The following is a 25,286-nucleotide window of genomic DNA, read 5'->3' as shown; positions in this document are numbered from 1 at the left end:
TTCAAATCGCTCTCAGGTAGGACGTTCTTTTATTTCTGACCCCACACGTTCCATCTTCCTTCCCTAGCTATGTCAAATAGCTATGCTCTCAAAGCAAATGCCCGGGGAGACAATGGGCTGGAGCCTGTTCTAGATTAAAAGAACTCAAACAGACACAGCAAAATGCAATGTAATTTGATTGACTCCAGATCCAGGAATTAACATTGACACAACGCATTTTGGAAACAATTGGGAAAGTCAGAATATGGGCTGGGTAGGGATTCTATTGCAGGGCTGTTAATTTTATTAGGTATTATAATGGTATTGTGGCTAGAAGGAGGAATGTCTCTCTCCTTAGAAGATGCAGGCTAAAACAGTTAGCGGTAAAGCACCAGGGTATCTGCAACCTATTTTCACGGGGCTCGGCAATGTTTTATATATTGTTTCAGAGAAAAAGCAAACGTGACACAACATTAACAACTGGTGAATCTAAGTGAAGCGTTCATAGGTACTTACTATATTCTACTTCTACTTTTCTACAGATGTAAAATTTTTCAAGTAAAAAACTGGAGCCCTAACTGATGTGACTCGGGTGAGGAGGGGTCGTCCTGTGAGGCCAAAGCTCGCCAGTTTGAACTCGCCAGTGTGAGTTCAGTCCCTGGTCAGGGTGTGTCCCAGGGGAAGCGGGTGTTTCTCTCCCTCCTTTTCTCCCTCCCTTGCCCTCACGCTCTAAAAATAAATATTCTTTTTTAAAAATTGGGAATAAAATCATAGCAAAAAATTGTTTTATTAAAACACCACACATTTCTTTATTTTACTGTAATAATATACAATTGTACATTACTTATTTACACTTTATCAAAAGCACATCTATTTAATATAAATACTAAATCTAAAATTACCTTCAATCAATTAGTTAACCTTCAGTGCTAATGTATGAACCTCTTTATCTTAAATATAAATCAAAATAGCTCAATACCTACTTTAAATTAGAGACAGTGAGATGCCACATATAAGGACCACGGATTAATATTTCAAAGTTAAAGTTTTCAATAATTTCTTCTTCGTTTTTCTTCCTTGTCTAGCATAGTCTGTTTTAAGCTCAAAATAGCATCTTGAAATCCGGGATTTAAGTCTAATACTTTCTTGAAGTCTTCCAACGCATCATCAAAGTACCCTGCACCAGAATCCAAAAAAATGGAAAAGAAAAAAGAAGCTCAGTACTTCCTTACATAATTCATAGCAAAGTTTGGATACACACACTTGTGCTTTTATATTCATGAGCTTTCAACCGCTCCCACTGAAGGAATTTTTTTTCTTAATAATGATACAGGGTGCCTGTATCAAAGTAAATTTCGTCTGCCCTTACAGAACAATATATTTAAAATGAGCTAAGGGCTTACCTATTGAGATTTAGCAGGTAAGTTGCATAAATCATCATGGCATTTCAACAAAATTACATCACCTACTTTAGATAATTACAGTAAAATTAGGAAACAGGAAATAATTATTTTTAACACTTTAAATATAGAACAGTACCTATGCTCCCTGGATGCCAAGGATCTAAAACCCTTCCCTTCACATCGCCTCGTGGGCCTTCAGAGACTTTACCTCGGGAAAGTTTCACAGGCGAGCACCAGCATCAGCCTGGTTTGGGGGCTGGGCACACACAGGCACAGGGGAGTAGGCCGCCCTCCCTCCCTGCGGACCCCGTCCAATTCCTGCCCCCACGCTCCCCGCACTGCGCTGCGGTACCCGTGCCCTTCCAAAGCCTCAACGAGACTCAGGAACACCTCCTTTGTTCCCAGGCTCTAAACCTAAATTTCACATCACTTTGAAGCCTTTATGAGCACCGCATTAGCTTTAGGACATTCGAGAGCTCCAAATTCAGCGGGTGTGATAATCAAAGACAAACGGGGAAAACATTCTTACCCAGCCTGTACAGAATCAGCCCTCTGTTGTAATAGGGCACCTCAAAACTGGGCTGCACTTCTATGGCGGATGTGTAGTCGTCCACGGCTTCGTCAAAGTCGACCCTGAAGTACTTGATCTGTCCCCGGTTGTTATACGCCGTAGCCAAGTCCTCAGGGCTGCATTCGCTTTGAACAAAACAGTCCACATTAAGCACACCGCGTTACGAAATTCCTCCCGCTTCCACTTTCGTTCTCTTAAGGATGTTGCCCAACCTTATAGCCTAGAGCAGCAACCACACTGAGAAACCAAGCGAAGGAACATACGGCAGAGCCATTAAAGCAGTGGATCACTTTTTGTTTAATCCCGTTGTCTACTTGGGTACACCATACAACGTCAATCGGGAAAGCACATTCACTTCACTGTGTGCTCAGAGCGCCTGCTCCTTGCCAACCGGTTGGGCTGAATACAGTCTCAGAATCACTGCTCCTTTTCTAAGCGCATGCCAGCCGGGCAAAGACGACTGATCAGAAGCTGGCTGAGCAAGAAGCGGAAGCCAGCCCCAACTTCCAGTCTGCTACGAACGTGTCAGAAAGGGAATCATCAATTTTATTCTCAAAAGTTTAAGGGATCCCACAACAACGAGTTTTGAAATCACTTTCCACCAATAAAGAAATCAAAGTTAATCCTAAGGAAAAAGTCAACATGCAGATCCCCAGAGAGTGTTTTCTGGGGAGAGCTCCATGCTCCTTCCAGTTTGGGCTGAGGTCCTGCCAAGGCCAGGCTGGCTTCCGACTGGGAGAGCAAGGCTCCGGTCCCCTTTGGCTCCCGTGTGCAGAATCAGCTCTGCGTCTCAGGGCTCCAGGACACTCTGACAGCCACCAGCCCATGGGGTTCTACAGCCTCCTACCCCGCCCGGCCACCCAGCCCCTACCGCACAAATCCTCTGCACAGACAACATTCAGGGGCTCTGCTCCCAGTCGGAGAGGATTCTGTTTCTTTCTTTTTTTCCAAAGGGATTCTCAAATGCAAACCAAACAGGGTACATGCAGCGTACACTTGTCTGTCATTCCTTTGCTACACGCCACAGTCCTCAGAAAATATGTGACTGCTGTCAGTGTTATTAAAAGTTACTTCCCTTAATCTTCATCCTTGACCTGTCAGACAGGGACTGTAAGTACTGCTGCCCTGAGCAGTACTCACAGCCTAGGGGTCTCCTTCAAGTCCAAGTTTGCTAATGATGGAGAGGAACCACTGCAGTTTTAGAAAATGCCTGTTTCCACGGGCTGTGACTGAGACTTCTGGATGCTACCAGCACCACTGTGACAAGGGAGAGGACAAGACGGCTCACTCCCCTCACCCATCTGCTATGGCCCTGGGTTACCTGCTACTCTGCAAAGAGTTGAGCGGACATGAAGGAGCCCGGGAAAGTTTTAGTCATTCAAGTTTTAAAGCTGTAAAGCTCCATTATAAATTTCTTATATTCAGAGAACCTTAGAATGTCTGATTTAGAATTCAATCTCATTACAACAAATTCTAAAAGCCTCCTTTTCATGTGCAAGTTGTTTCCTGTTTTAAAGACATGGGCCCAGGTGTTTTTCTGTAATACTGAGATTTTCGGAATAATAGTATTTACAGTAATGCCATTTAACCAGATTACCTAATCCCAATGTCGATTTTTAGCACTTGCAAACTTCAGCAAAGAAAAAACATTTGGAAATTGGGTTCTAGCTAAAGCTGTACTTTTGGATAATAAGAGAAAATGTTATTAAACCATTCAGAGTGAGAGGCATTCAAAGTTTGCAAATACTATTTCAAAACAACTCAGTGACCCAAGATTTTCAAAATAAATTTAAACTCTAAAAGATACACATAAAGGAAAAAGTCAGAGAGTTCGGTTTCAATCCAGGGGTTCCTAGAAGAATTTCAGAACTCCAAGGAAACCAAAGGCTCACTTCACAGATGAGACACCGAGGCTGAGGGAAGGGACAAGCTATGCGGCAGAGTCAGCACTGGAACCCAAGCACACTGGGCTCCCTCCCACTAAACTGGGCAGGGGCAGAAATGACATTTCCTACCAACACACAGTGCACTCTTAGGCTCAGATGTGCACAGAGGAGGAGGAACAAGACTGGATGGCATCAGTACACTTGTTGCTGACGGATACCATTTGAAACCTACAAGGCAAGTTTATTCTTGGAGCTTGACACAAGAATAAAAAACTGTGTTTTCTATGTTTACTTACTATTTTGGTAAGGGGAGGTGGTACCATCTTCTTACCTATTCAGAAACTTCGATTAACTATTATTCTGGTGTATTACTGAAAGAGAAAGCAATTTTCCTGGCTTAATACATATGGAGTTAACGAAGAGGCAAATCTGAAGGCACAGACAAAAGACAAGCTGGCGTCTTCTCAAGAAAAAAAAATCCTTGCGGGAAGAAGAGGGTGATGAGGCAGACAACTCAAACTGTCAAAAAAGCTGTTCATTCAACCCCTCTGTTCTCTGTTTCCTTGTCCTGGTCCCCTCCACGTCATCCAGAACAACTACGGCAAAATTTGGACTAATGAATGCTATACATTCAGGCATTAATCAAATCAGCTTGGGCAAGCCAGTATTAGTACGTGAGGTTGCTAACATCACAAAAAGAAAGGCAGCCAGACACGACCTGCTTTCTGGTAGATGTGCACACCACCTACAAAGTATTCTTGCCATACCGACACTGAATTGACTCAAACCCCACAATGTAACTACCAACTTGCAAGCAATGTAGGAGACAGAGGACTGTGTTAAATAACATCAGGGGGCTGGGTCCCGCAAGTCCAACATATGGGTACCTCCCAGGACACATGACATGGTTTCCTCAACAAACTACAAGGTGTCAACCAGTGGTCATTGGCGCCAATTCAACGCCAATGGAGCCCCCAATTTGGGATGCGGTGCAGAAGGAAACTTTCTTCCGTAAGAAACGGTGCAGTTGTGGTATAGCACAGCGAGAACACCACAGCTGAAAGGCAGCCCCAGGGCGAGGATGGTCTGCTTTTCCCTGCTGCTGGTCTGCTCTGGAGAGACCTCTTCAGTGTTTCAGCTCAGCCAGCGAAACACAATGGTCCAAGGACACTCACAAAGCCAGGGGGAGAAGGCTAATATGGATGAAGTCCCTAGCCCTGTTCCCTGACTGGTCTGTCCTCATGCAAAGGAGGACTCCAAAATCTAGTGGTTTGGCCCAAAAGGCACTGACCCCATTGGTCAAGACTAGAGCCACTCAGGTTGGTCAGAGCAGAGCATCTCCAATTGATGGGGAAAGCCTGAGTCCTATTGATTGAAATAGGATGCCAGGAAGGAGGGTTAGATGGCACAGAGTGCAGGCAGGCAGTTCAGTGCTACGGTTTTAGGGGAGGGGGGTTGTTAGTTTCTCTGTTTATTTGAGTCCACTTATCCACCAGGAGCCTTTCTTAGGAGGTGTTTTCTTCCTCAGGATTCACAAAGGGGAAAAAAGGTGAGCCTATAGATTAATAAGAGACCTGATGTGCATCCTGACTTGAACCACCTGATTAAAACAAACCAACCAAACAACAAAACAAAAGAAACTTGACTGCCTTGGCCGGGTAGCTCAGTTGGTTAGAGCATGGTCCTGATAGCCACGGTTGTGGGTCAATCTCCCGTCACGACACGGACAAGAATCAACCAAGTGAATGCATAAATAAGTGGAACAACAAATTGATTTTTCTCACTCTCTCCCTATCCCCCTCCCTGTCTCTCTCTTAAGTCAATACATGTGCGTGGGGGGGGGGGGGAGACTTTATTGATCAGTCAGTAAAGTTCCAGATATTTAATATTGACAAGTTATGTGATGATACTGTGGTTATGTCTTTTTAAGAATCCTTCATACTCAGAAATACATGTGAAACATCCATAGATAAATAATTTGAGGTGTGGGTAAAATGATAATGCTGAAGCTGAATCACGGTTACCTAGAGGTTCATTCATTACACTATGTCTCATATATTTAAAATGTATTCATAATACGTGAAAAACAAAACACCCTTGCTGTGAAAATGTGGCTGGGGTCGCAGTACCGTGCGCTATCGCAGCACTGCCCAGCCACGTGCCCCCCAGCCCCCTACACCAGTTCTCGGCTATCCATCCCACTGTTAAAAGACTGGGTGGAAAGCCCTACGGAGCCTGAATCCCTTGATCGAGAGTAAAGTGAGTGCAGGACACCAGAGTGAAATGACACCCTCCGGGGTGTCTCGGATATACGAGCAGGGCCCGCCCTCCAGGACCCTCCCCCTCACGGCCTTTCTGAGAAAACAAGCACCTGCCCTTCAGTTCTGCAGCCCCCGTGCTCACGTTGAAGAGCAAAGACCCGGCAGGACCCCGGCCCACCAACCTCAAGAACGCACGGCTGCCCGCACTTCTCGCGATAGTTACCTCCCCAGAGGCGCTCCGCCAGCTGCTGCACAGGCGCACTGGCGAATGTAAGCGGAGTACAGCATCTCGGCCTCCGAGTATTCGCCCTTCTGGAAATGAGCCTGGGCGCGTGCCAAGGTGGTGCGGCTTTCTCGCCCCTGCTGCCCTGCCATTGTTGTTGGAGGCCTAGCTCTCAGTGTGGAATGGGAGTTGATTTCAGAGTCACTTCCGCACGGCGGAATTGAACCTCTGCACCAGCAGGGGGCAGTTTGTGCCTTCCGAGGACCCGTCGTCTGTCCTGATCTGTACTGGGTTGCTGGCGGAGAGTTCAAACTGCCCAGAAATCTTGGAGAGACTTGGGAAGTGCAGTTCTGTTGGTACTGCTCATCCCACAGCCTCATTTCCCGGAGAAGTAATGTACCAAACTGTTTTCCGAATCCGTGCTCTGATGTTGCAAGGAGCTGGCCCTTTGCGTGTGGGGGTGGGGGGGCATGCCGGAAGCGGAAGAAGCCTCGGTTTGTTTTGTGAATGGGTGATCGTAGCACCTATCCAGTTCCCGTGCCCACCCTTAGCATAACACCCCTGTTCTGAGTAGGCTCTGGTTTTCCTGAGACATTTTGTGTCGGAATGCCATTAGCAGTTGTCCCATGGTGCCGAGTTCAAATTCAAACTTTATTAGCTCCAAGACCCTAGATTGCAAACTTCTCAACTTTTTGAACCTTTGGAATAGTGTGAACATTAATTACATGGTAGTGTGTCAACAGTCCACGGTCTATGGATGTTACTTTACATCCCTTGGCTGTTTATGCCAAAAAGAAACCCAGGTAGTAATTTAAGCACAATATGTTTAATGCACTTGAAAAGTATGTAAAATGAGCAGTCCAGAGAAGAGTTTTTTTTTAATTAAAATTCCATTTACAATAACATCAAAAAGAATAAAATACTTAGGAATTAACCAAGGAGATGAAAGGCATACAATGAAACATGGCTGAAAGTAGAGACATAAATACAAAGGTAGCCCATGTTCATGGATTATAAAACTCAGTATTTTAAAGATGTCAATACTACTTAAAGCACTCCAAGATTCAATGGAATCCCTCAAAACCCCAATAATGTTTTTACAGAAATAGAAAAATCCATCCTGAAATTCATATGGAATTTTAAAGGATCCCAAGTGGACAAAACAACCTTGAAAAAGAACAAAGTTGAGGGACTCATGCTTCCTGATTTCAAAACTCATTACAAACCTACAGTAATCAAAACAGTCCAGTACTGGCATAAAGGCAGTCTTCTCAATAAACGGTTCTGGGAAAACTGGATATCTACATGTAAAAGAACGAAGCTGGACCCTAACCTAACACCATATTTAAAAATTTACTCTACATGGATTAAAGACTTAAACATAGCAGCCAAAAATACAAAATTCTTAGAAAACACAAGGCAAAAAAAGCCCCAGGACACTATTTGACGATGGTTCCTTGGATATGACACCAAAGGCACGGGCAACAAGAGAAAAAATAGACAAACTGGACTTCATAGAAATTAACAACTTTTGTGTGACAAAAAGACTATGGACAGAATAAAAAGACAACCCAGAGAATGAGAGAAAATATATTCAAATCACGTATCTGATACTAGCGGGAAATGCAGGTGGAGGGTCTGTAGGGCAGGCCAGGCTGGTGTGTCCCTCTGCTCACAGAACACACGTGGTGTCCCCATCACACTTGAAAAGCTCTGGTGTTTATGACATTGGAGGGCTGTGTCTGTGACTGAAGTGCCAGGGTCAGGTTCAGTGGCTGTCCCTGTCCAACTCACATGCCCCTCTTCCACTGAGTACACCTGCACTCAGTACTTTGCCTGCAGAATGGCATCATCAAGCCTTCTCTCGGCCAGCTCACCCGAAAATACAACTGAAACACAATGATGTACTGGAAGCGTTATGCTCGCCTGCAACCTCGGGCTCTCCACTGCCACAGGAAGCAGTGGGGCCACACCAACACCAGAGACCCCAGAAAGAAAGTCAAATACGGTCCCTCCTTCCCCCACAGGGCAGACTCCTGCCTGAGCCCCAGGGACCTGGGGCCTCGATAAAACTTCCATTTGGTTAACTGGAGCAGTAAAAACTAAAGTAAAATAAAAATAATTTTTAAAGCTACACATACATATACATGCACATATATATACATATAGTTATATATATTTCCAGTATACAGCACTTCTAAATCTCAACATTTCTGAAGTTGGTGTACTATTTTGCATTTCCACTAGCAACATACGAGGGTTGTAACTGCTCCACACCCTCACCCACACTTGTCAGTTTTAACCAATATAGTGGGTATTCCTTTCTTTAAAAAATGAATTCAGAAAATAAGCATTCACAAGGGGGCAGCCATAATACTGCTATTTGCCTTTTAGAAACTCGGTGGCAATATCTTGAAGCTATATCATCGAATTAAATACTCTTGATTTTCTCTTAAAAGTCGAGCAACACAGTTCCCACCCATTTCTAAATGAGAACTCTGTGTGACCTCTAAGGAGTAATCCACTCTACCCGAGGTCATCTGGCATGTGACCAGTAAAGACAGGCAGGTGGTGGTGGTGGTTTTTCCTGTTTGGTAGCAAAAGTGCTATTATACGTCCACTGTACTGCCTGACCCTTCCTCTCCTTACCCAGTCCACCGTCCAACACCCTCCTACCCAACCCCACTAAAATATTGAAATCAACAAAACAAATACCATATTATCTATAAGTTTTAATAAAGGAAACAAGATAAATACAAGTCTTTTTTTTTTACTTCGCTACACATTGCTTTCATATTATTTTGCTTAATGCCGTATAAAACCTAAGATCTCATCCCCTGGAATATACAAATGTAATTACCGAGTGTACTTTAGGAAAACAACGTGCCATAAAGTCGGCCTCTGTGCACGACAACAGCAGGTGGGCCAACAGCGCTCTGTTGCTTGTTGGGCACAGTGCTTACTCGTACAGCGTTACCAGTAGGTTCTGCCTGCTCAGTACTTTGGCCTGCCACGCTTTTGAAACATAACATGATTCAGACCAAGTTTTATGATAAAGAACAACTCAGAATTACTTAAAGGGAATCAGTTTCACATTTATTTCAAGAAGACAACTGTTTCATATACCACCTTCAATATACTGCTCTTTCCAACATCTCTCCAAGTATTTGCTTCCCTTTGCCCGTTTCACTATGGGAGAGTCTACTGGTGTTATTCTCAGATTTCCTTCACATGTAAAACCAGATGGGTCAACTCATACTGTAGGCCGTTCTCTAGTACCATTTTCAAGACACACAATGTCCCCAAGATGTGACAGATCACTAAAACTTCCACAGACATAAGTCCCAGACAACGAGCTTTCACAACAGCAGAAAGGATATGCCCGGCATACGTGACTATTCAGTCTACAGTGCATGAGAGGCTATTTCAGAGATTCTGGTTTCCAGATCACACTGAACAAGAAGCAGGGAGGGCAACTCAGCCTCCATCTGAAACAGTTAGAGGAAAAACCCTGGCCCTCAGGCATCGTGGAGTCAGTGGCAAATGAGAAGGCTCCAAGGGGAGCTCCCAGCGGGTATGTCAGGAAAGGCTCGAGACGTCAGCAGCTAATTCTGGACTTGAAGCTAATTGTTTAACCTTCTTCTGATACAGCTCTGCCCCACTCCCATGCTGCTCCTACCCCCCAGCAAGATTTTTTAGTGAATTAGGAACCTTGATACTGTGAGAAAAAATGCATCATTCAGAGTGTTTCCATACTACTATGTAACCAACCACCAGACAGACAGACAGACAAGAAATAAGGTTGACTTCCATACATTTTATATGAAAATCAGCATCTTATTTCATCATCATAGTGTGACACAAAATTATATAAAATATTATATAACACAGTCACAGCTGTGCATGTACGCTACATATACTGTACAGGTTCACGCAATTCGCATTCTTCAGCCCACCGCACTGTGGCACAGGGGGCAGAAGTTGTAGTTGCTGATCTCCTGAGCCAGCACGCAGTGCTTGCACACGCCGCACATCCAGAACTGGTACTCGGTGATGGGGCTTCCTGTGGCCACGCAGGTTGGAAGTTTCCCTTCCCCTCTGCAAAAAGAAGGGGAGAAATAAATAATTAAACAAATAATTATACTTTAAAATATCTAATTACTTAAAACCTTATTTATTACATTTAGAAAACTGAGGAATAAAAAACATTTCAAGGTAAACAAACTTTTCTTACAATAAGAAAATAATTAATGTACTTATGAGACTAAATAAAATGAGATATAATGTTAAGGTAAACTACTTAAAAATTCAGTGCTTCAATTATTATTTCACACTGCTATACATATACAAATCCAAGCCTCTAAGAAGGTAGAATGACATTTATTAATTACAATTAGTCCTACCCTTCAAGAAGGCTGTCCAACTCCGATTTTCTGTTATCTTTCGGAGTATGTTTGGTGAAGATTTCTAGAGCAAGATCTTCATATTGCTGTTTCTGTTCCGAACTGAGGCTGTCTAGAGACTCAAGTTTGATGAACGCTTTCGAACAGGTGCCAAAAGCTCTGCTGGCACATGCGCAGAGCGCTAACAGAGAGTAGATCTCCACGGCGGGGATGATGTCTTCGTAGTCTCTCAGGTGAAGAGCTAGGAAAGAAAGAACAATCTGGATTTCGCACAGTAATCATGATTGTGCACGGGAAAGACCCGGTGTTGGGCAGTTTTAGTCTAACCGACGTGAAGGTCAGCAAAGCTAGAGAAAACGGGTGGGAGGTCAGAGCGCAGCAGGAGGGAGGAGGCCACGTGGTCTCCGGGTTCTGGAAAATGCTGGGGTCTAAACACACATCTTTTGTTCCATATATATACGTTAAAACTGTTTGTGGCATTCCAGAAAAAGTAAACTGTTTTCTCTCTGTATTTCTTTGAACAGATTATTGCTTTTCTGTTTGTCTTACTGAAAACAACACAACTTTGAGGGGAAAAAAGTCAAAATGAGCCTCTAGTCTAAGTTGTCAGTTCAGGCCATTTATTTTGACAACTATCATATCTTACATTCAATTTTTCTATACTGGAGATATAATCTATTGATTAAAAATGCACCGTAGAGCCCTGGCTGATGTAGCTCAGAGGTTTGAGCACAGGCCTGCAAACCAGAGGATCACAGTTCGATTCCCAGTCAGGGCACATGCCTGGGTAAAAAATCTTTTTAAAAATGCACCATAGAATTAATATCAGATTGGTAACAAAATTGTATGTTTTTTCCCTCTTACACTTTCAAATCTTAACAATATCTTGTTATAGTATAATATTAGAAATTTCATAAAATAATTTAAAACAATGTATTCCTGTATTTTACAATTAGGTTCCTCCATACTGGTCTCAAACCAGTATGTGGGAACCTACAACAGAGTTCACAGGAAAAAATTCACAAAAAATAAACTCATTCAGTATAATAAAGAATAGCCTCTAATTTCACAGGGCATATATTTTTTCAGATCATTTTATCACTGAAAGACAAAACTATTAAAGTATATGGATATCTTCACTCACTAGGTGCAGGATCTCAAGTTAAAGGTCTGGTTTTTCTTACAATAAATTTAGAAATTGTGCATAAGTTATATAAAACACAACTATTTTAAACAGTGTATAATTCATACCACATATTAATCAGTCTGAATTAAACAAAGGTCAGTTATAAAGTAGACATCAAAACAAAAATGATTCCTATATATAACTGATAAGCAATTAGGAAAAAACTTTACAGTCCCATTGCTAACAAAAAATAGGAATACACTGCAAAAGAAATATTCCGTGAACACAGAGAACTACAGAACCTTAGAAGCAGAGATCTATAAAAGGTATCAGTGTTTATCACTGAATGAATAGAATAGTGAATGCTATAAGTGTCCTTTTCCCTTATCTCAAACTTCTTATTTTTCTATGATCTGTACATTGCATTCTTTGTAATAAAAAATATCAGATATATCTACCCAGGCAAAGGAAACAAAAGAAAAATTAAACAAATGGGATTTCATCACCCCAAAAAGTTTTTGCACAACAAAGGAAATTGTCAGCAATATGAAAATCCAACCCATAGAATGGGAGTACATATTCACCAATATATCTGATGAGGGGTTAATATCCAAAATTTATAAAGGACTTACAAAACTCAATACCAAAAAAAAAATGCATCCAATTAAAAAATGGGCAGAGGACCTGAAGAGACACCTCTCCAAAGAGGATATACAGATGGCCAACAGACATATGAAAAGATGCTCAATGTCACTACTCATCAAAGAAATGCAAACTGAAGCCTCAATGAGGTGCCATCTCACACCTGTCAGAATGGCTAATAAATCAAGAAATCAAGAAACACCAAGTGCTGGCGAGGCTGTGGAGAAAGGGGAGCCCTTTTGCACTACTGGTGGGGATGCAGACTGGTGCAGCCACTGTGGAAAGCAGTGTGGAGATACCCCAAAATATTAAAAATGGATCTGCCTTTTGACCCAGTGATCCCACTTCTGGGGATCTATCCAAAGGAACCGAAAACACAAATTTGAACAGGCATAAGCACCCCTGTGTTCATTGCAGCGTTATTTACAATCACCAAGATATGGAAGCAGCTCAAGTGTCCATCGGTAGATGAGAGGATAAAACAACTATGGGACATTTACACGGTGGAATTCTACTCAGCCATAAAAAAAGAAGAAAATTTTACCCTTTGCAACAGTATGGATGGACCTGGAGAACATTATGCTAAGGGAAATAAGCCAGTCAGAGAAAGAAAAGTACCACATGATTTTACTCATACATGGAATCTAACGAATTGAGCTAACAAGCAAAACAGACAGATTCACAGATGGAGAGCAGGATGGCAGCTAGTGGGGGTAGGTAAGGGGTGGAAGGATTAAGCAAAAAGGAAAAGGACTCAAGGACATGGACAACAGTGTGGGGACTGCTGGGGGGAGAGGTGAATAAGAGGACTAAATGGTAATGGAAAAAATATAATAAAGAGTATATATTTAAAATATATATATAAACCTACATATAAAAATATATCTTATACATTATAAATATATAATAGAAAATATATAAATATAAGTGAAAACAAATATATAAATAGAAATGTATTAAAATCTATATCCATATATATATATATATATATATATATATATGGACCTATAAAATATAAATCTTGGGAAGACATTTCCAGATAGAAAGTTAAATCATAAAATTGTAAGTTTTTCTCAAATTATACATAGTTAACACAATTTCATTCATAATCTCATTTTTTTGTCAAACTAGAAAACAGTATATGAACTTCATATGAAAGAATATGCAAAATTTAATGTTAAAAATGAAATGAAAAGAACTTGCAAAGTGGAATGCACAAAACAAATGAGCGCAAATCTCAAACATATGAAAATCCACAGGAAAAACGTGTTACTGACATTAATTAAGGGCAAACTGCAGAGGCTGGCCCTTGCCGTTCAATGTATATAATCTGGACTCCATGCAGGAGGTAACAGGCCCACCTGTCTTCAGGGCGGTGTCCACGTAGCCCTCGTACAGCTGCCTCTGAGCGAGTATGAAGAAGTGGTAGGCCTCGGCCCCCCTCCACGCATTGTCTGTGAACCGGCTGGTTGTGGACAGAACCTCTTCTTCCAGCAGACCAGCCAAAGCCGACGTGGCCTGCGGGCGAAGGAAACAACGTCCGCATCAGCACAACCACAGCAATGGTCCTGCCAAGGAAGGCAACTGCTGAAACCACTGTGCTGAAAATGTTCAGATTAGCAGACACGTCACTGCAAAGCTGTCACCACAGACTTAACTTCTTCATTATAATGCATATTTTGTTAAACTCGTATGGTCAAATTCTCTTCTGCTTTATTGAGGTACAGTTGACAAATAAATGTAAGATATTTAAAGTGTGCATTGTGGGAATTTGCCATACATTTACTTACACTGTGAAAGGACTGATCACATGTTAAAATAAAATTAATTAAACTTTTATAATAAGAGATTCATAATCTAGGGAAAGTTTTTTAGAAGTCAGATTAGAAGAGATTACTAAATTTTCAATATTTCAAGTAGAAACTTCTAAAATATGAGCACTAATTCCAAATCATTCATTCCTTTCCTCACATGATTTAAGAAAAATGATTGCAAATTAGCAAATTAAATGGCCTGTCCAAAAAGAGAAGCTCAGGTGTTTTTCCCCTGACCACCGCGGATGAGCTGGTCTCTGCCGTCCTGCCTCACCTCCGAGCTCTTCCCTTTAGCTTTCCCTCGCTGGGCATTTCTCGTCTGCTCATGGCACTGCTCTATAAGCAAAGCTGAGAGCACGTAGAGCTTCTTAACACGCAGCGGCTTGGTTCTTTTCTTTGCCTCTTCATCTGCAATCTTTAACCAGAAAAGAATTGGGGGAAGATACTGTTTAATCCTCATTCACACAGACACAATCATCTCTAAATTCAACTCTCTAAAAACAGGAGGAAAGTCAGTGTGGTGGAATTTAAACATCCCTCATTTATGCTAAATACTTTAAAACCCATTTTCTTTCCTTAATTAGCACTGATAAGCGCTTAGTTCTCTCTTGGTATTTAACCCTTGGAATTAGAACTTATAACGTACTTAGAAAATAAGAAATGCTGTCAAATAAGTCAGAATAAAGAAAGCTTTCATGGAATGGATTGTATTTTCCTAACAAAGAGATTTGTTAAATAATGTTCCAAGTACACAGAGATAAAATAGTTTTAACATGGTATATCCTTCAGGAATTTTTATTTTTACTCATTTAAGTGATTCCAGGGGAAGATTTCATTTTTCCATTGAGGCAAGCGGGGAAAGAATGGAATGTAAGCGTACACACATTAACACTGCACGAGTCAGCTTCCCGCCAGCAGCCTGTGATGGAAAGGGACTGCCTTCGGGACTTACGCATCTGAAAGGACCCAAAAGTCCATTATCAATGGGAGTCCCAGGTAGGGATAGTTTACAGTCCCTAAAAATGATATAATTCTTCAACGTGGGTATTAAGTAAACACATAATTGTTAAGGTACCAATAAGGCGCTAATGTTAATAAATAGCCCTGTTATTAAAGGCAATAATGCTAAGATAACACACAGTTATAATAGTAATAAAACCAGAGGTGTTTTTCTACAACAAATAGTTGTTTCCAAACAAATGGAAAATGTGTTCTTTGCTACCTGAGAAAACACTGGTAACGAGAACCAACCAAACACTCACCGCTACCGTCACATACCTTAAACATCAGTTTAGCAGCATCATAAAAGTAATTGGCTTTCCGGTAGAGTTCTATGGCATCAAGAATTTTATTCTTTTCTAATAAATGAGCCGCATACCTCGCTAACAGGGGTCCAATTTCTTTCATACTATGATTTTTAGCCAATTCAACAGCTTTGTTCCACTAGGAGAAAAAAGATACCATTCAATCACATATGTCATAAAATTCACACAATAAAGCTTTAAGTTTATAATAATATTACATGAAAATTATAAACTGGTATATGTTTTCAAAAATCACTTAAAATCAGAGCAATTATAAGTTTTACCACTTGAACGGGCATCAAAATTATTAAAGTATCTAAGACTTTGATTTGCTTAAGAAGTACATTTGAAAAAGCCTCCAAATTTATAACCACATTAATCTTAAAATTCTAATTCTGCACAAACTATGAGAGAGAAAAAGGTATGTGTCTAGTAAAACAAAATACGCAATTTCAGTTAAGAAAATGTCCTATCAGATTTAATATTTACAAGTTACTTTTATAAAGCAAATGAAGCTTTATAAAATACTCCAGAGGAATGCACTGATTGTCAACAATTTCAACAAAAATTCTGCACTTTAATTTTAGTTAAATTCCAGCCCTTAAAAAATATCAAGTGGCCCTGGCTGGTGTAGCTCAGTGGATTGAGCACAGGCCTGCGAACCAGACGATCTCAGTTCGATTCCCAGTCAGGGCACATGCCTGGGTTGCAGGCCAGTTTCTAGCAGGAGCCAGTTCCCTGCAGGGGATATGCACGAGAAGCAACCATACACTGATGTTTCCTTCCTCTCTCCTTCCCTTCCCCTCTAAAGATAAATAAATAAAATATTTTAAAAAAAATATCAAGTATACATTTTCTTTAAAGGGAAAACAATCTACTGCCCTGACTTGTACGGTTCAGTGGGTTAAGCACATGCCTGGGTTGCAGGCCAGTCCCCGGTTGGGGGCATGTGAGAGGCAACCAATCTACGTCTCTCTCACACACTGAGGTTTCTCTCCCTCTCTTTCTCTCTCTCTTACCCTTTCTCTTTAAGTAAATAAATAAAATCAAAAACAAATAAAAATAAAAGGAAAAGAATATAGACTTGCCAAAGTAAATATTGATAAAGTAACTCAATTCTTTCCTCTTGCCATGACCATTACCTAGTCCTTCTTTAGACCCAATCCTGATGAAATGCAGGAAAACTGGCCAGACTAAAAGCACGAGGTTGGTCCGTGTTCCCACACTGAGTTGGATATGACTGGGTCACCCCTAACAGTGGCACTTCAAAACAGGAAGGAATGCCAACATTTTCTCAGCCCCCTACTAAGTAAGAGACTACCTGTCTCCCAGCACAAAATTCACCTCCAGCTCTCCAACCCTCATGTCAGCAACAGCCTTCAAAGGATGGCTATGCTAACTTCCATTTTCGGCTCCTTACTTGGTTGAGATGCACGCAGGTATCTACCGCTGCCTTTGGCTGATTGCATTTCAAAAACGCAGTCACTGCTTGTTCACACATTCCAACCCTCACAAACATCTGTGCTATTTCCTGTAAGGGTAAAACAGTACTATCAGATTTCACACACCAAGGACGTCACTTACATTCTAAACTCCAAGGGGACATGTTGTTACAGTAGTTTTGCATCAGAACAGACACGGGGGCAGGGGCCACAAACCACAACCGGTGCAGAGGCACCACCTTGGGTAAGACCCCTGCTTCACCGACTCCCCTGGGGGCTGAGAGCTCACGGGGCCTGCAGCTCCTGCACTCTTCTTTCTTGGTTTAGGAGCCGCTTTAGGGCAACATTAAGCTCTAAAATAAACCCTGCAGTGGTGGGTAAGAAAACCTTTAAGGCAAGAGATGGTGTAGTCAAAAGTGATTGCTCATGTGAGGCTTAGGGAACCCATTCACAGAGCTCGCTGATACATCCACAGAGGATGCCCGGGGCCAGCTGGCCAGTCACCAGGTCAGGATGCTGGACCCAAAACAGACCTCCCCCGAGGAAGGCAGCAAGGAGAGAGAGACACAGCAAAAGCCTGTCACACCCGAGTGGCTGTACTTTCCATCTCCAGAGTTTGTTTTCTTGTCCTTCTGAATATCTAATTGGCCAGAGTTTTTCTCTCTCCACCTCTACTTTTAAAATATTTTGGGGGATATCATAAAGGTACATTTTGTATCCAGCTATCTTTCTATACACCTACAGCCCTCCACTCTACCATAGTTGGACTCAAAAGGAATCCAACTATCTTTTTCAAAGTAGCAGCCATATTTTTCTGATTATAAAATAATACATTCTATTGGTAAAATTAAAATCGGAAAACACAAAAATGAAGTTAATCTTATTACCCAAGGAGACCTCTCTACAGTCTGACGTACTTTCCTAAGGTCTTCTTCTGGACGCGTGTGTGTGGGTGGGGGATGGAGCACGGGCTGTGATACTGTACGGGGCGGGCAAAGGACATTTACAGTTGGGAGTACGCAAAACACAGTTTATTCTTGAACTAGCACTTACTAATTACTGTCTTATTTCCCACGTGAACAACTGCGGGCCAACTTTTGCCCAACCCTGTACATAGCTTTGCACCTGCATTTCTCACTTGAATATTATGTATAGTTTACCATGTTATTACAAACTGCTCCAACACTCGATTTAAAATGTGCAGTACTATTTAACATGTTTAACCATGTTAATTAATAATTATTATAGCTACGATCACTTAGTGTTTGCTCAGTAATACGACTACGTTGGGTCCTCTCCAGCAGTTCTTTTTGCTGCGCCATCAGACACAGGCAACAGTCACGCGGGCTGCACTGCCCCCTACCCAGGGCTGTGAGTGACTTCCATTTCTGTCCCACTCTGGAAAACACACGGGATTGAGAATAAGGGAGTGTGAAGTGCCGTTACGATAGGGATAACTGCTCTCATTCATGGTAGAGAAAACTGAGTTACCAGAATTCTATACTCACCTGTGAGTTACCAGACAAGATTTTCATGGCAGAACTCACAACTGATATATGTGCAGACCCTGCAGCTAAGAGCTGTTTACTCTGTAGGTTATTATACAACTCAGTGACTTACATTTTAGATAATAAAACAAATAAAATGCCTCATTAATGTCATTCAATAATTGATTAAAAGAAGCTTAAAAGGAATAAAGTTCCAGAGACCTCTGCTTTTAGTTTTTCCTTTTTAATATATAAACAAATAAAAGTCAAGCTATCTTTTAAAACTCCCGTTATACTAAATTCCAGACCCACACGCACACACACTGCCAGACCCAGCACAGATTATTCTGAAGCAGATCTCTGACAACGTGTCGCTTTATTTGTACATATGCCATGTGTTCAGCTAACTTTTAAAAGCACTTTTATAAAACTGGCAAGACCAGTTGTTGGAGGTCAGAAAGGGTATAAGGGGAAAAAAATAATAATGGAAAAATACAATAAAACTAAACTATTTTTAAAAACTAGCAAAAGTATATAAAACTGCAACCATGTTAAAGTAGCAAGAATATGATTAATTTTCCCCTCCTTTTTCAAGTATTCTATAATATTAATGTAGTGTTTTAACAATTAAAAGCATAATCCCATGTCTAAGAAACTGTAAGATTATAGATATTTAAAATTTTCCTTGTTACAGAGAACATTTCCTGATAATAACATAAAAATCTTAAGTATCACAGTTCGATTCCCAGTCAGGGCACATGCCTGGGTTACAGGCCAGTTCCCAGCAGGGGACTCATGAGAGGCAACCATACATTGATACTTCTCTCCTTCTCTCCTTCTCTTCCCCTCTAAAAATAAATAAATAAAATCTAAAAAAAAAAAAGACGAGCCCTGGCTGGCATAGCTCAGTGGATTGAGCGCGGGCCTGCGAACCACACAATTGCGGTTCGATTCCCAGTCAGGGCACATGCCTGGGTTGCAGGCCAGTTCCTGGCAGGGGACACACCAGAGGCAACCACACATTGATATTTCTCTCTCTCTCTCTCTCTCTCTCTCTCTCTCTCTCTCCTTCCTTTCCCCTCTAAAGATAAATAAATGAAATCTAAAAAAAAATTTTTTAATAAAATAAATAAATAAATAAAAAGACGATTTAAAAAAAAAAAACTTTGCCCCTGGCTAAGTAGCTCAGTTGGTTAGCGCATCATCCCAATATGCCAAGGCTGCGGGTTCAATCCCCAGTCAGGACACATACAAGACTCAACTAGTGGACACATAAATTAGGGGAGCAACAAGTGGATGTTTCTTTCTCTCAGTCTCTCTTTCCCTCCCTCCCTTCTTCCTTTCCTCTCTCTCTCTAAAATCAGTAAATGTTTAAAAACCATAAAAACCTTATAAAGTAAACTAGCAACTTCAAGAACTAAAATGTCCAATACCTACTGGAAGTAACTTGTGGTTTTCTGGAAGTGAATTAGCAAGACTCTCCAATCCCTCATAATCTTCTAACATATAATAGCATTCAGCTAAGCGCTCCTGGTTTCGGCCCTGCACGTAATACTGTACAGCATTCAACCTAGGGCAGAAAAAGAGAAAGCTCTGCAGGCTGATGTGAATCTCCAGATAAACAGCACTTTCACCAAATCACGTTCCTCCATGAGAATCACTAGTAAACTCCAGTCATCATCCTCAGTCACAAAATGCCTCTGAAGCATACAAATTGGGGAGAAAAACATCTAAAATTGTGAAGAATTTTTTAGTTACTATTCTTTGAGTAGTCTTAATATTGTTTTCATCTAATGCACAGTGAGTGGCACTTCCAAACACTGACATAAATAAAACAGCATATTGATCAAAATGAAAACTTAAAAATAAAAGCCAATGATTTCTGAAAATAATCTACAATGACAAAATAAGCCCACATAAAATACTGTTCTTATTTTCTTATTTCTTGAAGATCAGTCACGGAGTGGCTTGGAATTGCACACCGCGGTCTCCCACAGCGGAGCCGCCTGCCCCCGAGCACCGGCCCTGTGGGTTCGGGAACACGGGCGCCCTGGCTAGTCTAACAACCTAAGCCTCTCATGCCGCCCCTCCCCCACCACTGTAAACCTAGAGCCACTTGAAGTTCAGGATCCAGGAGGACGGCTTCATTTCCCAAGCACTATTTCACAGGTAAGTGTGCAGGCAGCTGCATTTTAAGTGCTGGCGAATGGCTGAGGGGTTCAGACAGGTTACTTACCACTTTTGTCGGTCAGCAAAGTAGTCTCCAATGGCATTGTGGGCCTGTTCAAGGAGACTGTCATCAGCATCACCGGATCCAGTCTTCAGGAGCTGGAGGACCCTAAACCAGTCTCCCAACTTCAGCCGGAGGCCTATAGCAAGATCTCTGCAAACAATGGCAGTCATTCATTCACTTGTCTTTTTTTAAAGATTTTATTTCTTTATTTTTAGAGAGAGGAAGGGAAGGAGAAAAGAGGGAAAGAAACATCCATGTGTGGTTTCACGCACCCTCTCACGCACCCCCTACTGGGAACCTGGCCTGCAACCCAGACATGTGCCCTGACTGGGAATTGAACCGGTGACCCTTTGGTCTATGGACTGGCACTCAATCCACTGAGACACACCAGCCAGAGCCATTCACTCACTTATTCATTTGACATATTTATCAAATGCCTACTATGTGCTAGGTTCAATTCTAGGGTACTGAGAATACACAGCAATGAACAGGGAGACAAGGTAAATCCCCAAACAGTTCAGAAACAACCTGACCAGGTAAGAAGCAATGGGGAGAACATGGAATAGGGAAAAGGGAAAAACTTCCCGCCTTTTACTTTCCTAGACTTCCAATTTCCTTAGCAAAATAATTAAATAATAACCACTTCTTTCCATCAGTTTCCTAGATATGATCAGGCTTATTTGAAAACCAAACATACAAAAACACATTTGGTTTTATCTTTTTGTAGAGGGCTTAAGTTGTATTATGGATCTCCTGGAAGTACAAATAATATTAATAAAAATTAGACATAATGTTTACAGCTGAAATGAAGTTTATACATTACTTTACATAAATCTGAAGTAAAATATAAAAAATAAAACTCAATCCCTAAATATGTCTGACTTTTATTTTGTGCTCCTTGACATCACAAAACTAAAGAATGGCCTAAAGCCAAGTAATGAACTGTGTAATGAATGATGAAAGCCCCCCAGTCTCTGTATTCACGTGATTATTTTTCCTATCAAGTAAAACAGTCTCCTGTGGCCAGCGGTTCACATGTGTAAAAACTACGAAGAAAACTGCCCCCAAATTAAAAGCCATAAATTAATCAGGGGCATGTGAAATATCTAGGACATAATCCAAACTGAAATTATTTTCTAAAAGAAACAGTACGGTGCGGTTAGTCTACTTTACATTCTTTATTCATGAAAACACTGCCAACTCGGGAGGCACCCTGGGGTGCCCGCACCTGCATCACTGACCTTCTGTCCATGTCAAGATACATTCTCTCAGCCTCCTCGAACCTGCCGAAGTAGGCGGCGACCTCCGCCTGCTTCATGGACTGGCTCTGGAGGTTGCCCAGGCGCTTCACGAACTTGATGCCTTGGTAATCTTTGCAGTGCACAAATGCTTGCTCCGCCGTGTTCAAATCCAGTTTCTGAAGGGCTGCTTCAGCCAACAGGCGCCTTCAGAGAAAAGAATGAGAAAAGTCTATTGCAAATTACTGATGCACAAGTCTCGAACTAAACTCAATTACTCTAATGATGGCTGCCAGTGAAACATGGCGAGCAATGATTATTTTCACACATTTTATACAAGTTTCATGGAATATGATGCTTATTTTGAACTCTTCCAAATCTAAAGTGAATTTATCTCAAAAAGAAGAGCAAGACCAGGAAGTCCAACCCGTGGAGGCCAGCGTGAGAGGCCCGGGACAGAGCCGAGGCTTTAAAAGCACATGGCAGACACCTGGGAGGAGCTTCCACCTTCACATACCAAAGTCGGGGGTGCGGATTGTCCTCTATGAACTGAGACGCATCTTCGATTCCAACCTTCTCGATCAGGGCTCGACTATCTCGCAGGGACCGAATCTCAAAATTAACTATATAATCCTTGTTCGGATGTTCTGGATTCTAAAAGAAAAGGTGAAAAGAAAGGAACTTAAATAGTTGCCTTTGGACTCTATGTTTCTTTTTTACAGCTTCACAAAAAAACTGCATCATATTGTAAGCGAAACTTGGAAGAAAGTCCCAGGTGTGGGTCTTCTGAGTTATTTCAAAAACATCCCTCCTGCAGCTATCAGGCTACCTGTGGGGGAGAAGGGGCAGTGGCAGACGGGGTCCCAGTCTAGACTTGTTTCCCTCAGCTCAGCCGTCTTTTCCCCGGGCACTGCTCCCTTCTCAGCCACAGTGCTGGGCACACGTGGGCGGGGCCTCTGGCCCCCACTCCTTCGCCTCCCTCCCCGCTGGGGCGACGAAGCACTTGCTCCACGTGCTGCTGGGCGAAGGCAAACGAAAGAGCTAGTGCTCATCACTTTTCTTTTGTAATACTGTAGACTGACCAAAAACAAAACAAAACCCTGAAGGTGAGTCTTGAAGAAGAAAAGAGCTAATGTCCAAAGAAAGGAGGCAAGAGGCTACAATGAACTCAGCAATATTTTACACATTCCAGGTAATGAAAAGTGAAGCAGATGAGAAAATCAGAGCCCCCGGGTGTTATCAGCAGTGGCTCCCAGAAACCGAGTTCTCTGAAAAGGTGGACTGCGCCGCAGGCACCCCTGCTCACCCTGCCACTAAAGCACGGCTTCTAGAAACGGAAAAGTTACGGGGAACTCCCGGGTACAAAGTAGGAAGCAGTATGAAAAGAGCGTGAGGTTGGGACTCAGGCAGACTTAGGCTCAAACCCTAATTCCACTGCTTCCTGGCTACATGGTAACTCTTCCTAGAGCCTGCCCTGCCTCCCTTACTTCCCACACAAAAAGCCAAAACCATCTTCCCAAAACGGAAACCCCATGATGTCACTCTCCCGCTTCCCTCCCCTACTGACTCCAGAAGGAAATCCAAACTGCACAGCACGTGAGGTCCCTTATGACCTGAGCGGCCCTGCCCCGTCACCTCTCCCCTTCCTCATCTGGCCAATTACACCAGCTCCGGAGCCAGACAGCCAGCCCGGAGTCAAACCACGTCTTTGACTTCTGCAAATCAGGTGTCGCTGGCAAATCAGTTTTTCCCTCCAAGCCTCAGCCTGCTCATCTGAGCAAATGGAGATAATCAAACTTACTTCCTTCAGTTTCGAGGATTCAAGGAGATAACACACACCAAATATGCAGCACAATGTCTGGCTGTGCTGCTCACGTTACTCGGTCTCAGAACTGACCCGGCAACACTCCCTGCTTCAGACCTTTGCAGAGACCCCCTACTGACTGACCCACGGCATGCCCAACCCTGTCTGGTTGCTGCATTTCTCGTCTCCTTGAGGCCAGGAACCATGTCTTACTGTCAATAAGCATTTGCTGCATCAATGAACAGGTACATTTTAGGTAAATCATTCTACCCACTAAGAGCCTTCCTCATCTAAAAACGAGGTCTGTGCCAAGGTACCACGGTGACAGTAACAAACGGACACAACATGTAACGTGTACGGAACATCTCACGGGAAGTACGTTAGTCAGTGTTAATTCCCTTTCTTTTCCTTTTGCATTCCTTCTTCTCTAGCCCCCCAAGAAATTTCTCATGTTATTTCTTTTTCTCCTGTCTTACTGAGACATAACTGACACATAACATTGCATTACTTTAGGTGTACAACAGTCATGTTATTTCTTAAACTGAATTTTTGTCAGAATCCACAGTTCAGCTAAATGCTTCCTGGTCAACAAGGCCCCAGAGGAAGGCACAACAATACTCTTTCCTTTAAGGCTTTGCATTTAGGAAGTCAGATAGAGAACAAAACTGGCACCGAGAACGTGGTGTCTCTCACAGTTTCACGCCTCCTGCCAGGAAACGGGGCAATGGTGCTGTGCGTGTTCTTTATCCTAATATACACACATAAAACAGTGTCCAATGTATCAAGAGTCTTAAAGTCCCCCTGACCAATTTACACACGTGTATTTTTAAATCCTTCATAGAAGTCAATGCACTCATCAGAGCAATGACACCACAGGTGTTTCCAAACACCTAGAACTTAAGCTAATCAGCAACGATGAACCTTTCTTTAAAAAAATTACAAAAAAATTAAATCCAGCCGACTAAAAGATTAATCAAAATTAAGGATTCATTTACAGAGAAAATGCAGTAAACAAAGTGGTAATACACTGCTTAGTTTTTTATGAATTTAAAGCTGTCGGCAAACATCAAAAATGGAGTCTGCGGCATCACTGCGGTCTGGGATTACGTGACCTCCGGGGGAGCACCTCGCTCTTCTCTGTGTGGCCAGCACCTCTGCGAAGAGTAAAGAGAAAGACCTGTGCCTGTTCAAGGCATCAGACCTGTATAGAATTGAACTTGTTTCCACAGATACTGTTTAAACTCAACACATAACACCAGAGAATATGTATTTCCCCTTTCCTCTCTCATGAATGAAGATATAAGGCCTTTTGGTTGTCCTTTTTCCCAAAAGATTTACCGAACAACTAACTCCCCTCTAACGACCGCAAGCCAGTCTCCCTGCCCTGCTCTCTTAAGCCATTTTCATTCCAGCTTGAGAAGCCTGCCCCTTCTCCCCCAAAAGCCTCATTAAGTACGTGGTGACCTTCTC

The 25,286-nt window shown here is 42.1% G+C and overlaps 2 protein-coding genes and 1 long non-coding RNA gene across 6 annotated transcripts in view; 1 reads left to right on the top strand and 2 right to left on the bottom strand.

The window, feature by feature from the left end:
* Positions 1–760: 760 nt before the first annotated feature.
* TTC32 (tetratricopeptide repeat domain 32) lies at positions 761–6,780 on the bottom strand. The gene is made up of 3 exons (XM_037035424.1): positions 6,324–6,780; positions 1,912–2,078; positions 761–1,156 (listed from the first exon to the last, which is right to left on the bottom strand). Exons 1-3 carry the CDS (start codon positions 6,701–6,703, stop codon positions 1,029–1,031), a joined length of 675 nt encoding a protein of 224 aa, XP_036891319.1. The 5' UTR covers positions 6,704–6,780; the 3' UTR covers positions 761–1,028.
* On the top strand, positions 4,558–8,057 carry LOC118979391 (uncharacterized). The gene is made up of 3 exons (XR_005064900.1): positions 4,558–4,567; positions 7,056–7,058; positions 7,973–8,057. It is a non-coding gene; the product is annotated as an uncharacterized LOC118979391 (long non-coding RNA).
* Positions 8,058–8,465: 408 nt separating this feature from the next.
* The window catches only part of WDR35 (WD repeat domain 35), a 55,035-nt gene continuing 38,214 nt past the window's right edge, over positions 8,466–25,286 (bottom strand). For all 4 annotated transcript variants that reach the window (XM_037035420.1, XM_037035422.1, XM_037035421.1 and 1 more), the window contains 10 exons: positions 22,530–22,666; positions 22,016–22,219; positions 20,778–20,924; positions 19,979–20,111; positions 17,033–17,143; positions 15,587–15,751; positions 14,583–14,723; positions 13,856–14,012; positions 10,727–10,967; positions 8,466–10,421 (listed from right to left, as the gene is read on the bottom strand). In XM_037035420.1, coding sequence (XP_036891315.1) covers positions 10,271–10,421; positions 10,727–10,967; positions 13,856–14,012; positions 14,583–14,723; positions 15,587–15,751; positions 17,033–17,143; positions 19,979–20,111; positions 20,778–20,924; positions 22,016–22,219; positions 22,530–22,666 — 1,587 coding nt within the window. In that variant the 3' untranslated portion in view covers positions 8,466–10,270. The remainder of the gene's footprint in view (positions 10,422–10,726; positions 10,968–13,855; positions 14,013–14,582; positions 14,724–15,586; positions 15,752–17,032; positions 17,144–19,978; positions 20,112–20,777; positions 20,925–22,015; positions 22,220–22,529; positions 22,667–25,286) is intronic.

The sequence above is a fragment of the Sturnira hondurensis genome, unplaced genomic scaffold (assembly GCF_014824575.4).
Source record: "Sturnira hondurensis isolate 20B ecotype Veracruz unplaced genomic scaffold, ASM1482457v3 Scaffold0022319, whole genome shotgun sequence".
NCBI classification, from domain to species: Eukaryota; Metazoa; Chordata; class Mammalia; order Chiroptera; family Phyllostomidae; genus Sturnira; species Sturnira hondurensis.
The sequence above is the reverse complement of the archived record's forward strand: the minus strand, read 5'-3'. Positions and strand labels throughout refer to the sequence as shown.